General features: G+C 33.2%; 1 protein-coding gene across 1 annotated transcript in view; it reads left to right on the top strand.

Annotated features, from left to right (window-relative positions):
- LOC124361289 (exportin-4-like) overlaps positions 1–15,672 on the top strand; it is a 72,258-nt gene that overhangs the window by 26,628 nt on the left and 29,958 nt on the right. The window contains 10 exon segments of the mRNA XM_046815335.1: positions 2,688–2,845; positions 2,977–3,151; positions 4,907–5,083; positions 5,400–5,498; positions 5,619–5,787; positions 10,321–10,507; positions 12,532–12,691; positions 13,271–13,440; positions 13,938–14,106; positions 14,479–14,596. Coding sequence (XP_046671291.1) covers positions 2,688–2,845; positions 2,977–3,151; positions 4,907–5,083; positions 5,400–5,498; positions 5,619–5,787; positions 10,321–10,507; positions 12,532–12,691; positions 13,271–13,440; positions 13,938–14,106; positions 14,479–14,596 — 1,582 coding nt within the window.

Raw genomic sequence — 15,672 nt, 5'->3', positions numbered from 1 at the left:
TTGTGAGGCTTTTTTTATGTATCTGACGGAGATAGCCTTGCTGTCTAAAGGCCTCAGAAACTAAAAAGTTTAACAATATTGGTTGTTGTTATTTATCTAGCCAAAGCTTTCAATTCTATAGTTATAAACGTGTTGTTTATTAAATTAGAATGTATTGAAATACATTATAGAGTGTTATCTAAGCAATCAAATTCCAGTTTTTAGTGAAAATAATATTAGCAGTGAACCTCAGGAAATAAATTATGGAGTTGTTCAGGGAAGTATGCAGGGTCTGTTGTGTTTGTAGTATATATAAATAACTTAGATAAACTGAATCTCACAGAAAAACTACTCTTGTTTGCAGATGATACAGTGGTAATTTTAGTAGAGAAACTTGGCATGAAGTATATGAAACAGCTTCGCGAAAATTAAATTTAATACAAAAATGGTTTTCTGACAGTATTTTAACTTTAAATGTAAATAAAACAAAGTGTTTACTGACAACACTGCCCGCTGCGAGCGGGCCAACTGTGACTGCTGATACACTTGTGCGGTGAATCACTCAGTAAATCAGAAAGGCTTTATTCATGAACATAAGAGTACAGAATTGATGTCAATAAACATTACAATAATTAATGTACATAAACCATGAGCACAATGTTTGATAGTCATTTAAGCTGAGCAGTGAGCCAGGAACTCGTTCACTGTGTAAATTGATCTTAACACAAGTCATTTTCGCAGCTTGTCTTTAGCTCCACAAGAAGTAAATTGAATAGCTTTGCCCCTGTATATGAAGGTTCCTTTTCAAATGGGCAGTTCTATGGGATGGAATAATGAAGATGTAAACAATATTGCATGTCATGTAAACAATATTGGCAATACTGCCTGCAGTTGCCAGCTGATAGAGGGGTTGGACCAGTACAAGTATCTAGGTGTAATAATTAATGCAAAACTTAAATGGAAACCACATGTTAGTTGTATAAAGTCCAAATTAAGAAAATTAATCTACATATTTTGTGAATTGGGCCAAATTCAAAATTATAATGAGTTAAAAATAGTTAACTTTGCGTATGCACAGTCTATTTTACAATATGTATCATCGCATGGGGAGAGGATTACAAAACTATATTATAATCTTTAAATCTTATTAATAAATCAATAATCAAAGCAGCTCTTAATAAAGAATTCATCTTCTCTGTTACTTAATGGTGGCTGATATTTTTATATTAGGCAATTATTTATTAAGACTTTACTGGCCTACTCTCATAAAGATGCTATCCTCATCCCTATTTCTTACAGTTACCCTACAAAAAACACTGTGTATGTGGGCTTGCAGGTCCCTTTCATTAAACTGTCTATTAACCTTACTAATGCCTACTATGCCACCTACACATTGAACAGACATTTGGCCTCGGTGATAAGGGACTTGCAGGATGAGCCTGTTGGCGACTTTGGCACTGCCTTGGCTTCGTATGATTGGTCCGCACTGTGCTGAGTTCCTCCTCTACCCCACTTACTGAATACCCCACACTTTATTGCTATTACTAACATAACCAATGTAGTTATCAATTTATCTTCATTATTTACATCCATGCGGGACTATCTCTATGATCATTTATTTTTGGTTTGTCCATTTTCATAATATATTTTCTTACTGTGTTTTATTCAAGTGAATAATAATACTTAATACATATTCTATAATTAATGAAATAAAATTAATTTATATTGTGATTTTAATTAATCACATTCACAAGAACAGCTTTTTCAGGTTTTTTATTTGCATTCGAATTTTTTCAATAATAATGGTAAAAACTGTAATCGTGTTTTTATGTTAAATGTATGAAATATATGTATAAATAATGAGTAATGTAACTATAATGAGAAATTGATGTAGGCTTCATAATTTTGTACAAAAAAATGTATTTCAATGCTTTTCCAAAGGGTACATAAAAGATTAATTTACCTTAAAAATGAAAGTCATGTGCCCGCCGGGGTACATGACAGTCAAATGTATTTATTTAAGCATGGGATCACATTTAACAAACCATCAAGATGCAAACAATAAAAACAATAAGAAAATGCATAGCAACGTGTACCCAATCGAGCGCACAACACGCTTGATGAAAGCCAAGTATTTAAGTGATAGGATGCACATTGTCGTGAACATGTTAAATATCATATTTTAATTTTTGTATAAACTGTCAAGTATTGTTTATTGCATTTCTGTTTTTATTCATATATGTTTTCATTTATATACAGCATTTCTTATTTTACTATTATTGTGATTGTTATTAATTTGTGCTAATCTAGATTTGAACTGGGCACAGACCTTTTACATGTACAACTTTTGGAAATATCTTGAAAATAAATTTATTTAAGTTGAGTTTGTGATTTTTAATACAGTGATTAAAATTAATTTAAAGCAATATTAGCTCCATCTTTACATTATGCTTAAAGAGTAGAAATATTTCCTTTGTGACAAATCTAATCACAACTGTTTCTTGTTTAGACCCCTTCTCAATAAAGTGATTACTGTGATTTTATTATTTTTTTGATTACTTCTATTATGTTTCCAACTATCTTGTTAACACTTACACAGCCATTAGCTAGCTATATGGCTATGGAAAGTTTCAGCTTTTGGAAACTAATAATTTGATTTTATTTACATAGAATATTTCATGTTGTAAATGATTACAATGCTATTGTAGATACACTGGAAGATACGAGACAATCCATCACTGGCTCACCACTCCCTCAGCTGTCTAGTGCAACTGGCCTCTCTTAATGGACCAGTCATGGCTTGCCGTGAGATCAAGGTTAACTACATCTGCAACTACTTACAGGCATTCATTAGATTTGTGTCCAGGTGAGAAGTAACATAAACAAGATAATACATAAACCACACAGTTGCTCATTAAATTTGTGAAAGGCCTTTTCAAGTAAAGTGTTAAGTCATTTTTTAGACCTATCTCTGGATCACTAGTTGACCTGTTTCAGTGTACAACTTCTGGACCGTGAAGCTCTTGGCATCAGCAACATTGTGCGCAAGGTGTTGCTCTTTTACCCTCCAGCAACATTGGTCACTCTGCCCAGTGATATCTTACAAGTGTTTCTCCAAACTCTGACAAGACTCACTTGTTTTTTTGCTGAAGGAGCAGCTCAAGAAGAATCGGTAAGTTTATGTTCATTGAAAAACCTACTGGAACATTATAAAACTTCAGTACTGCTTATATATAAGGTGTAGAGAAAATCCTGCAAGGGCTTGATAATTCCTGAACGATAACAGGTAAGCAAAAAAACTTGATACATCATTACTGCACCTATAAATCTACTTTTTAAGTAACTACCACTTTTTTGTCGAATGTAAGAGGGATGGCCCACAAGGATTCAGGAGAATATCTTAAATTAGGGCATAGATCGAGTAGTACATCAAATTAAAGGTCTTTCTTTATTAGTAGAGTACAATGCCACAAATATGACCTCAAAAGGTTCACTCACAAGTTACAATTGTTCATCAACTTTAAATAAATTAAGTTATGCAACCTACAATAGATAATCTGAACATTTTTGGCTGGTAACATAGTTTTATGTTTATTAAATGGTTTTTGTACACAAACAGGACATGAAAATATTTGTTTTGAAATACTGGGCCACCACCTTTTGAGTTCATCTTTAAGTCTTGGTAATTCCCTGCCTGCATGTAGTTTTCCAGTATAATTAAGCAAAATTCAGAAGGTATCACCAAACACAGAACCTCTTTAAGTTCTGTTTAAGGGGAAATGTTATCAGCAACTCTTCTCAGTTCATTACGTACTGAACAACATTGTTGAATTTCACTAAAAAACTTAGATTGTTTTGCTATTCTTAACGTGTTAGTTGTAATTGCTTGCAAATTGGGTCATTGCTCTGAGAGTTAGCAGCTCTTTTCATCAGTTGTCTCTTTACCAGTCAGACATATATGATGTATAAACACATCTACTTCTTCCTCTAATTTATTGTCTTCAGATAGTTTGGGTTGTCGAGAGAGAGATAGAGGGTATCTGAAGAAAAATATTTTTGTTGTTTGTAGACAATCTGCATTCAAAATTGTTGGAGTCTTAGTTTTAAATGGCAAATCATGAAGGTTCTTGGTTTTACAAATTAGCAATATTAGCCATGGTCGCTTTTAATTGTATAATGCAAATTACTTGCATAAACCATTGCTGATGCTTTTCCCTTAATGTTAGCACAGTTCTGTTCAATGTTGACAAAGTTCAAGAAATGTAGGCTGTAGACTTTTTGTCATTTCTCTTTCCTTGCAGTGAGATGGCATTTAATCTTTGAGTTGATGCATGGCATGATAAAAACGTATTCTTATGTGGATACACACTGCCTGATACTAATCCACATTGATAGGGAAGATTTTCAAGAAAAAGGGTTTAGTTTGCTCATCTGTATTATTAAATATGAGTCACTGTCCTGCATCACACTTAGCGATTGTCTCTTGTTTACAAAACTGAAACTGAATTTTTTATGGAAACTCCTTCCATAATGTATACAAAGTACAAGAGTTTGTCAAGTACTGCGTGATGTAACAGATTTCTTTTACAAAAGAGTTATTTTACTTACCTTTTGGCATACAATCAGTACTACACATAATAGGAGCTAGTTAAAAAATAAATTATACATCTTAAAATGAAATGTCATGATTCTTCCACAATAAATACAATTGGACATTTTCTTTACTTTCCAAATACATATTTAGTTATGGCCCAAGGTTCTACAGTATGTTTCTTACAGGAATATTTATAAAAATATCTTGAAATATTTCTCTAAAAATAGTTCAAATTTGGTCTACAATTATTTTATAATTAACTAAATTAATTGTATTATATACCAAAGCTTATTTTATTATAATCAGAATATATCCTTGATTGTTGTTTAATAGGTATGTGTGGATGACTGCTTCTTCATGGAAGCATTTGACAACATGTTGAAGGCTTGGACTACTGTGTTGGGAGACTACCAACTGTTCCCAGAAGAGTTCTGTAAACAGTCATGCTTACAGATCTTTAATACATATCTCCAATCCCACCTTTCACCACCTGATGGCACCAGAGGAACGGTTGGTAGAGTTAGAAAACCTTAACCATTACTCATTTTTTATTTACACTTTAAGAAATTGTGTTTCATTTGCTTGTTTCATGAAATGAAGCGTTTTTTAGGAGGTGAGATTATGTTTGTGTATTTTTTATTGGTAGCAAGTAGCAATACATAAAAACCATTTCTATAATTTACACATTTTGGGGTAACAAAATGTTAATTACAAAACTATTTCAAACTGTTAAACTTCTTTCTTTGAAAGCCATAAATGGTACTTGTAGTATATTAGTTATCTCTCATTTATGATGAAATTTCCAATTTTAAATGATATTTTTAAGGGTCGTGATATTGATTCTGAAGAAATAGATGAAACCGAAGAAGATGACCAGATAAAATTCAGAGATCAATTACAGTCTATCGGAGTATTGGGTCGTCAAGTAAGTAAAATTATTGTTCAAAACAAATTTCATTTTTGTTATTTTACTTACTGTATGAGATTTTTTGCAAAAGTTTATTTTTACTAAGTAAGATATAAATTTGTATATTGATGACTACAGATACCAGGTCATGCTCTTCCCCTATTGGCTAAACTTCTGGAGGAGCGCATAAACAGACTGCATCTGCAGCTACAACGCATGCACATGCACATGCAAGGTCTCAACATATCCGAGTCCAATGTCCTTGACTGCTTGTTTGAAGACATACATTGGCTTCTTCTAATCACTGGTAATTAATTATTTTCAATGTGCACTCTCGTTAACAAAAACAATATTTTTTGTTACTAAGATTATGAATTTTACTAACTTTCAAAGTAATTATTGTAATGCATCATTACTATTTAAACAAATCGTGTATTATAAAGTGAATATGAATAAGAATTCAGGCCTGACTAATGGTAACCAAGAGAGTCCTACAGTTTTACATAGAGTCTGAACGGCTAAGATTCTGATTTTGGCTCTAATTGTAGCCTGTTATCACACAATTTTACTTTTCCTCATGGGCTACAAACCTGTACAACAATCTTATAATATAGTAAGAAGTGTCGATATACAGTACAAAGTCAGCAGTACTGATAAGAAGTGCTACAGGTATGGATAGGATTTGAACCTACTTTATCTCTAACTGAGATCCAATTTCTGATACATTAGAACGGACAGACACTGACTCCCCATATTTTGTGCTCTTCATAACATTTGTGAAAATATTTAACATTAAGGTAAAACTTTATAATTCTTATACTGTTGTATATAGACTTGTATACCATAATATATGATATACTAACTAGAAACTATATACAATCTAAAGAAATATATTGTCCTCACCCGCATAAGCTCCTGCAGGGCCTCCTTAGAACTAAAGAATGCTTTTCCAGACAATCCATCATCTTACATTTAAACATGATATAATTATTATATTTGTAATGTAGTCTGTAAGTACGATAATATTAAAACATATATATATATATATATATATATATATATATATATATACATAGAAAACTTACATTTACAGAATAATTAATAAATATATGTTTTGTTTCTGGTAACAAAAGCATATGAACTATATGGTAACTTTATTAGAATGAAAATAAAGTATTATTATATTATTATGTTATACTGAGGATGGCTTAATGCCAAAAACGTGTCTGCAAAGTAAAATGTTTTTACTTTCTTATTTTTTATATTAATTTAAGAAAGTATGGATAATTTTGAACATGAAGCAGGAAGTGTAACTATTTATGTTTTAACCCTTTCCACTCGAATCTTTGTCACTAGTCTGCCCCCTCAGCTCGTATTTATTTTGGCATATTTTCAGTAAAAACCCATTTTTAGCAAACTGGAAGTCAATAAAGTATATACATTATTATATTGTATAACAATTTAATTTTATTTCTAATTTATATTATAGAGATATAAAATTTGATACTTACACTAATAAGTTTTATATTTTAGCAGGGTATGGTATCAAAACACTCTGCAGGATGAAGACCAGGATTTTTTGAACAGGTTTTACAATAGTAAAGTGTTTCCTTTCTTCCTCCTGGCACCTTTCTATTGCTACAAACATCACAGTCTTTAGTTTTTTTTGGTGGATGACCTGCAAGAAAGTGAGGGTGTTTGTTTAGCCTTTCTTCTTTTTCTATTGATGAAGGACGACCCGCTTCAAACTCATAGGGTTACGGACATGGCCTACAAGTTCAGTGATGAGGATTTCTCTGAAATTCCTGTATTGAATTGTTTTTTCTCCATGGTTTTGTTATTCATGTTGAACAAGAGAAAGCTATTTACTACTGCCACTTCCAACATCCAGAAAAATAGCTTTCTCCACCACTTCAGAGATTTACGGGAAAATTTGTAGGAAGCAATATAGTGGTCTGCTTGGTCCACGTCACCCATATATTTGTTATACTGACAGATAACTGTTGGCTTTTTTATGTTTATTTGATGATCCTTGCCTCTTCTTGAGATGGTTTCAGTATCATTGTTGTAGAAATTACTCAACATTACTACATCACGCTTATCCTGCCAAGCTAAAACTAAAGTGTTGTTTGTATGACGATAGGTCTTAGTTTCATATTTTTTCAATTTAAGTTTGCCTTTTTTTATGCTGTTGGGCAAGCCCTTTCGATTAATCATCACTGTTCCAGTTAAATGAATATTCATTTTTTTTAATTCCTCCAAAAGTTGTAAGCTTGTGTAGTATCGATCTGTAAATATATGAAAACCAGATCCTGCATTGTCATCCGATACTAATTTTTCTGCCAAATGCAATACAATTCTGGAAGTGAATGGTAGATCTGGGTGAACTAATGATTCAGTTGTAAATGAACCGTAATAAGGTTCAAAACTATGAACATATCCCGATCTTGAATCACTGAGTACAAAAACTTTCAAACCCCATTTGGTTGGTTTTTGTGGATTGTAACATTTGAATTCCATTCTACCCTTGAAAGCCACGGTGCTTTCATCTACACTACATTCATAAAGTGGAACAAAATATTCTCTGAAGCGAGCTTGTAAATAGGTTACAACATTCTTTACTTTATCAGCCCTGGTTCTATTGTTCATATCAGGATTTGGAGGATATACATGAAAGCACCAAAATATTTGTAAAAACCTTTCCCTTGAGAAAACATTCACAAAAAACGGCTGGTAAAATACCCACTCAGAAGAAAAATAGTCTTGGATTGATGGCTTTGGATTCAGTGCCATATTTAGGGTGACTCCTAAAAAAAAGCCTTTATTTCTTCCAGAGAAACATTTTTCCAAGTGTTCCAGATAGATCTAGCTTTTAGGGGTCTCAGCTTGTTTATTTTCACTTGTGCGTAACGATTTGTTTCAGCAATAATGTCATTCAAAAGTTTGATAGTAAACATCAAGTGAAAAAAAGTCTGAAATACTCACAGGTTTATTTACATTTGGCTCCTTATATCCACCTAACAAAGTGTAAGGAAAATTAGGAAAATCAGGTCCTTGATAAACAGACCAACTGTTGTCCAATCCATCATCACCACCACCACTATTTGCTGTTGGACCTAGGTCTAGGCTATTGTCACTGTCACTATCAGTTATGTTTTCCAGTGTTGGAAGAACTTCATCACAATCACTTTGCATATCTTCGTCAGAACTTGAATCATTGTCATTCTGTAATTCAGCAATAACTTCTGAATCAGAAAGAAAAGATGTACTTGGTAACGACATATCGAGTAACTAATGCGAACGCGTCTGAAAATTGGTTAGGAAACGTGACTACAATGACAAAGCAAAATAAATCAGCAGCCAACCAATCGTAGTTCAGCTGTCATTTATTAGTTCCTGAGAATGCCGTGCGATCGCAGCACCAATCGGAAACATCGTAGGCCGGCTAAAAATAAAGTAAAGCTGACGTCATTGCAATGTCGGATGGCGTCCGACATAAGAGTTGAACGGCAAAATAGCAATGTCGGACAACGTCCGACATATGAGGGGAAAGGGTTAACAAAACAAAACAAAATCCCTGTGGCGATCAAAGTGCCCAGTGGACACAAAATATCCAATTTATTTGTTTTTATTATAATGTCTCTTATGTGTTGAAGAAGAAAAAAGAATAACTTCCAATATGGTAAAGGTAAAGCCTGCTCTTCCTATTCCATCAAAACTTTAGGTTAAAACCTGGCATTTTGCCCTCTTTAATCATAAGTAATTTTAGAAAGTTTGTAAATGTGAGGAAATTCTAAGACAAAATCACTCCCTACAATTATGTTAATGGGACTGAAACCATCCTGAAGGCTCTCTTCTGTAAAGGAAAACTTGTTGGAAAGTATACAGTATAATAATAACTCCAGAAATTTGTAAATCAAATTAGCTACCTTAAAATATGCTGATCAGCAAAAGAAGACAAAAGTTTTAACACTATGCACTTGAAAGCAGTATTTATAATTTGTCCTTAGAGCTCGTATAGCAAGCTCTACTGGCCGCTGCCATTTTGTCGGAAGCGCGGATTAATATTTGCCATAATGTTATTTCAGCTTGCATGTCCAGCTGTACTGCTCAGGATTAATACGTCAATAGCTCATAAGGCCAGCATCGCTGGCCACTAAACATAGGAATTATTTTCTAATATTCTCTTTGTTTTATAATGAATAGTGATCTGTACTGGCCAGACGAATTGCGAGGACAAACTACGACAAAACTAACGTAAGTTGTCTGCAACCTTGGTGTGGCCAGTGCTGCTAGCCTTTCGAGCGCAAAGGGTTAATAAATATAAAAATTAATAAAGTTTTTACAAAGATAGTAAATATGTGTTTCCCACAATCAAAATGAATACTCAAGAACTTGGCTGAATTTTCACTCCTTAAAAAGAGACACAGTTGAGCTGCTGGCCACAAATCTCAGGCTAAATTGCTAAATATACAATTACTGTATAACTAGTATGTTAAACTAATGTTTTGTATTTCCTATTTAACTTATATTTTCCACAAAGAAAATATATATAAAATGTATATCATAATCATTACTGTTAAAAGATAATTATATAATATTTAACTGTTCATTAATGTTGAGGTACTAAAATCTAATTTTCTCAAGAGAAACATTTCTTAATTTGACACATTTCCTATTTATAACACATTATATTTTCTCCAGCATATTGTATACTATATCAATTAGTAAAAACAATAAAATAAAATACAACTATATTAGGTGTGTTAATTTTTAATTACATTTTTGATACTTTTTGAGTCAACAAGTAAGGAAAATTGGCTGAGTTTGATTGTTACAGGGCATGTAATCTGCATGGATAGTGAGGGAGAGACAGCACTGATCCCAAGTGAGATAATGCATTACAGCATTCATCAGTCAAACAGCAACAAAGTTGACATCAACACTACTCTAGCTTTACTAGCCTCCCCTAGCCGTAATCTAGCAGACATCCCTGGTGCAGACCAAGCTGCGGACCACGTTGTCAGGTAAACTGTTATGTACGATACTACACGCTGAAGTCATCAACTTCAAATTCTTAATATACATGAGTTTAGAAGAGACTAATTCAGGCTGTGCCTTTAATTAACCCAAAAAAATGTTACATACAGATATATATACGTACCATCAGCATCAGGTTAATTGTGGATTATGGTAATTACCATATTGCCTTTTTTTAGGTGATTATGAACATTACAAGTCAAGGAAGTACCACAAATGTGTTTTTATTTTTAAGAGCTTCTTGTTTATCATTCTGAAAAAGTTTGTGGAGTGATTCAATTCATGATAATTGAAAAGCAGGATGAACATGAGTAGGATGACTTCCTTTACCTCGATAATTAAAGTGTACGCCCTGACGAGAGAATGTATGTTTTTAAGATCTGCCAAATCTATGATGCTAGCTTTATCAATTATTTTTGCAATCTCTTTCATGTAATTATTTAGTGTAACTATTTCCATATTAATTGCATCAATTGGGTTCAAATCATAACGGTAGGGAACTGCTGTTATTTTTGTCTATACTTAGGTGTTGTTAAGTCTTCATCTAAATTAGAATCAGGGTTGATTTTTAAGAATATTGTTAGTACTTGCAATGATGATCACCAGGATCGGCTGGCCTCATCATACACTCATTCATTTGTAGCCCCTGGCTTTACCAAGTCCCTTAATCTAATCTTGCCTTTACTACAAGTACCATTAATTCAGAAATTCCTCTGCAATGACTTCAGCATAAAATTCAACATCAATTGATTTACTGCATATTTAACTCCTTACACGATGCATTTGATTGGATTAGTTCAGTTTTATTTTTATGCTTCAATTTATTTCTTACTCTAACATTGCTACCTTGTGTATTATTATCTTTTGAACTTTGCTCCTTGGCATCCAATGCTTCATAACTATTTCTAACATCTTGAACCATTTTGTTCTTTTACAAGTTTCTTTTCTGGTTTTATCCTCCATTTCACCTTTGTATAATATTTTGTACATTTGTCCATTCAAAATCTATATTATTTTTGTGTAGTTATATGTCTGCATTTTTATCAGATTTCAAAATATCTGTGTCAGAGCAACAATACGTCATGTCAACAAACACTGCCAGTTTATTAGAATTGTCTAATAATTATTACATTTGAATGTCAGCTAAGCTTGATTTATAATAACATCAGATAATTTCAATGTTACTATAAGGTATATTTTACAACCATCCAGTGTGATAAATTCCATTATGCCAGGTTTTGTTTCTGTGTTCATTAGGACCTATTTCATTTTTTGCTCCCACTACCTAAGCTGCTGTTTATTTATGTTTTCAATATCGCACCACTGCAGACGTTATACAAAATAATTTGTATAAACATAATTACAACGCTACATATTAATATATAACATTCTTCCCAAAAATCTCTTGAAACGGTGGTGGATTCTAAGCTGGTTTGTCTGCTCAACCTCCCAACTGAGCAGCACAACTCTTAGTTAATATTGTATGTGTACTGTTTCAGGCTGGTGGCAGCGGTGTTAAGGTTTTGTGAGGTTGAGTCCAAGGTAGTAGAGGTTAAAGTGTTTCATCTGCTCAGCCTTCAAGTGAGCAGCACAACTCCTAGTTAGTATTGTATGTGTACTGTTTCAGGCTGGTGGCAGCGGTGTTAAGGTTTTGTGAGGTTGAGTGCAAGGTAGTAGAGGCTAAAGTGTTTGATCTGCTCAGCCCTCAAGTGAGCAGCACAACTCCTAGTTAATATTGTATATGTACTGTTTCAGGCTGGTGGCAGCAGTGTTAAGGTTTTGTGAGGTTGAGTCCAAGGTAGTAGAGGCTAAAGTGTTTCATCTGCTCAGCCCTCAAGTGAGCAGCACAACTCCTAGTTAATATTGTATGTGTACTGTTTCAGGCTGGTGGCAGCAGTGTTAAGGTTTTGTGAGGTTGAGTCCAAGGTAGTAGAGGCTAAAGTGTTTCATCTGCTCAGCCCTCAAGTGAGCAGCACAACTCCTAGTTAATATTGTATGTGTACTGTTTCAGGCTGGTGGCAGCAGTGTTAAGGTTTTGTGAGGTTGAGTCCAAGGTAGTAGAGGCTAAAGTGTTTCATCTGCTCAGTCCTCAAGTGAGCAGCACAACTCTCTGGTTTTTGAGGCAATGGGCTCTCTCATACCTCCTTCCCACAGAAACCTACTACTCAGAGGTCAGCACTAGGCACTAAGGTTTTATTCAAATTCCTATTATTATTGGGGAATTGTTTGTTACAATGAACAATAAATTGAAACCTAGATACAAAGCAAAGGGTCCAGCTGAGTGGTATTTTAAGGTATAAAAAATTTCTATTTGACAATAACTTCATAGTTATTGTTAAAAACCCACCATAATTCAGTATACATTTAACAACATTTATTGCAATATTTAATTTGTCACAATCAGATCCTCATATGATTTCTAGAGTATTGTTCACAATAACCCGTAGTATCCTGTGGTCTTGTCACTTTTCTTTTAATTTAAAAATTCAATTTTAAATATAGAATTACCAAGCACTTAATCTTTACATTTATCTCCAACATTGATTATCTACAATTTCATGTTTTGTTTCATAAACATAGTTGTTTATTTTAGTGCACTACTGTACTATGCTTAATTTAGTTGCACATTATTGAGTATTGCTTTGCTATATTTCCAAAAATACACAATATCCATTAATATGGTTATGTTATTTAATGTTTTTGTTTTCAAAGTTATAACTGTTTTTGAACAATTGTTATATTGTTCTCAGATTAGTATGCCTTTGGTGTCAGCATTTGGGCAACACACAGATGGAGCTATGTGGACAATGAACTATCTACTCAATAAAATCGAGTCAAATCTTTGCTTACGTAACAGTGAACCGGTTTTAGTCAAGGAAAGTGTCAATCTTCTCACTTCTCTTGTGGAGGTTCGGGACAAGTAAGTGATGTCACTAGTCGTGATATTGTGAATTTATGACTTTTAAAGTGTATATTTTAAGCATTTCTGTTGATTTTGCATCATTATTTATTATTTTGTAGTAAAACACTTTGAAAATAATGCAACTGAAATGTATTGGAAAGAGCCGTAATATTGAGAATCTTCTATACCACTCAAAATCGAGTATTGGAATCAACCCATCCCTTACTACAAAATAAATTATACTTTTGGAAAATAATTTTTTCACCATTAACAGGTTTTTTTATTGTAAATTCTCGTAAACCGATACTTTTCTAAGTGTAATAAAACAAGTAATTTTTTATCCTGAACAAAGCAAAGACTGCTTGTTATCCAATCTGGCTCTAAAACTCTCATCAACTTTTGTATTTATTAGTTGAATAATTCAGTTTTAATTTTACCTAAATTCCTAAGATCGTAATGCAAAATCACAGCAATTTAATGTAGAGTTAAGTTTGTAAAATGAGAGGTTTGTTTAGAGGCGCAGTAGTCCTGAAGTGTCAGGGGTTCTGGCAGATAGTGAACCTACAAAACAAGCTGGAGCGAGGAGTGCTGCCGCAGGCTGCCAAACGAGGTCTCATGAAGGCTTTCATCCTGGCTGGTGCAGCCTTGGAAGACAGCCAGAAACGGGATGAGTATTGGCTACAGGTACTTGTTAAGTTCTGCAATATTTTATCTCTTTGTATACAAGCAAGGTGGTTACCTGAAGGGAAAACTGGAAATTTAATGCACTAAGAATAAGCTGGGAAAAAATTAGTATAAACAAAGAAGCAACACTAACTTGGAATGAACTATATTAAATATACTCTTGAGAAAATAAAAATGCTGATTGGCAATAATTCAGTATTGTCAAACTCTTGTTATCATTTGGTTATAATTCCATTGATATATCTTTCTTGGACATCCAGTACATTCATAAGTACTCCTTTAGTTGAATTTTTGGATTTTGTTACAATTAACTTGGCATGTATTCATTACAATATCTTCTAATTTGATCAGAAGTGTGATATTATTTTTCAGATTTTGAAACCTCTACAAGAACGATTCAAAAATATTGTTTGCCAAGAAAACTTCAACCAAATTTTTCAAGATGACAAAACCAGAAATGAAGTTATAGATATTTTTGAATGCTTTATTGGTAAGTAGAAAGAAATAATGTTTGTTACATATTGTGTTTTGTAGACAGTGTATAATAGTAATTTTGTTATATTTCGTTCTAATAATTTGTCTTGTTTATTTTGAACTGGATTTAATATTGGTAAAAATTACATCTAAACCTAATTATCCAGCCCATGAGAAATCCACTCACTGAATTTGACATATCAACTGAACCAAACTGAACTTGCGTAGCGGGTACAACGGTTATCACAAGATAATCGGATCAACGTCAAGCGTGGCTGCTGCTTGGATGGGTGACCGCTGAGCGATCCTGTCCTTGCAAGCAGCTCGCCTGCCCAGCCATTGTGGTGGTTCGGAAGTCACCTTTAAACCGTTGGTCCCCAGGTTGTGTTAGAGAAGGCTTCTTAGCCCTAACTTCGCCTGGTAAAATAAGACTACTTTATTTTACTTTTTAAACCCTATATTACACAAAACAAATCTTTCACTTGGACAATGCATATTCCCAGAAATATAAAATGGCTAAATAATATAACCCTAAATATAAACAACGCAACAGGGATGAAGACGCAACTGCTGTAGCATACCACTGTCACAAAATTTCTAAAATCATTGACAATATTGTGCTCTCCAGAAATCTTAAATTACTTATCTAAATTGTAACAATCTCCTAGCCAACAATGTGATTTTAAAAGTGAGAGATATATATTTACTGTAGTGGTTAATTGGTTGAATAAGTCACAAACCATGTACGTGAATCACTATCATAGTTATTGTCTTAGACCTGAACCTGAACTTTGTTTTATCAATATATTATTTTTATACTATTGTTATTGTTATCGCTTAGATGGAAATATTGATGATGCCTATTGCAATGTATATTACATAGTGACAATAAAACCTATATATATATATATATATATTTATTTATTTATTAAATTTGTATAAATTTAATGGCAATAGCCTATTTAAATTTTTCAATAAAAATTGAATCTTAAATAATACTTGCTCTGTCAGGGCTCAAATCCGGATCTCACTTGCCGGGTGAGTGGGCTACCACTACACCACAGAGCCCTTACTTTTTATGATTCAATTATT

Source organism: Homalodisca vitripennis, chromosome 4, assembly GCF_021130785.1.
Source record: "Homalodisca vitripennis isolate AUS2020 chromosome 4, UT_GWSS_2.1, whole genome shotgun sequence".
In the NCBI taxonomy this organism is placed as follows: Eukaryota; Metazoa; Arthropoda; class Insecta; order Hemiptera; family Cicadellidae; genus Homalodisca; species Homalodisca vitripennis.
The sequence above is the reverse complement of the archived record's forward strand: the minus strand, read 5'-3'. Positions and strand labels throughout refer to the sequence as shown.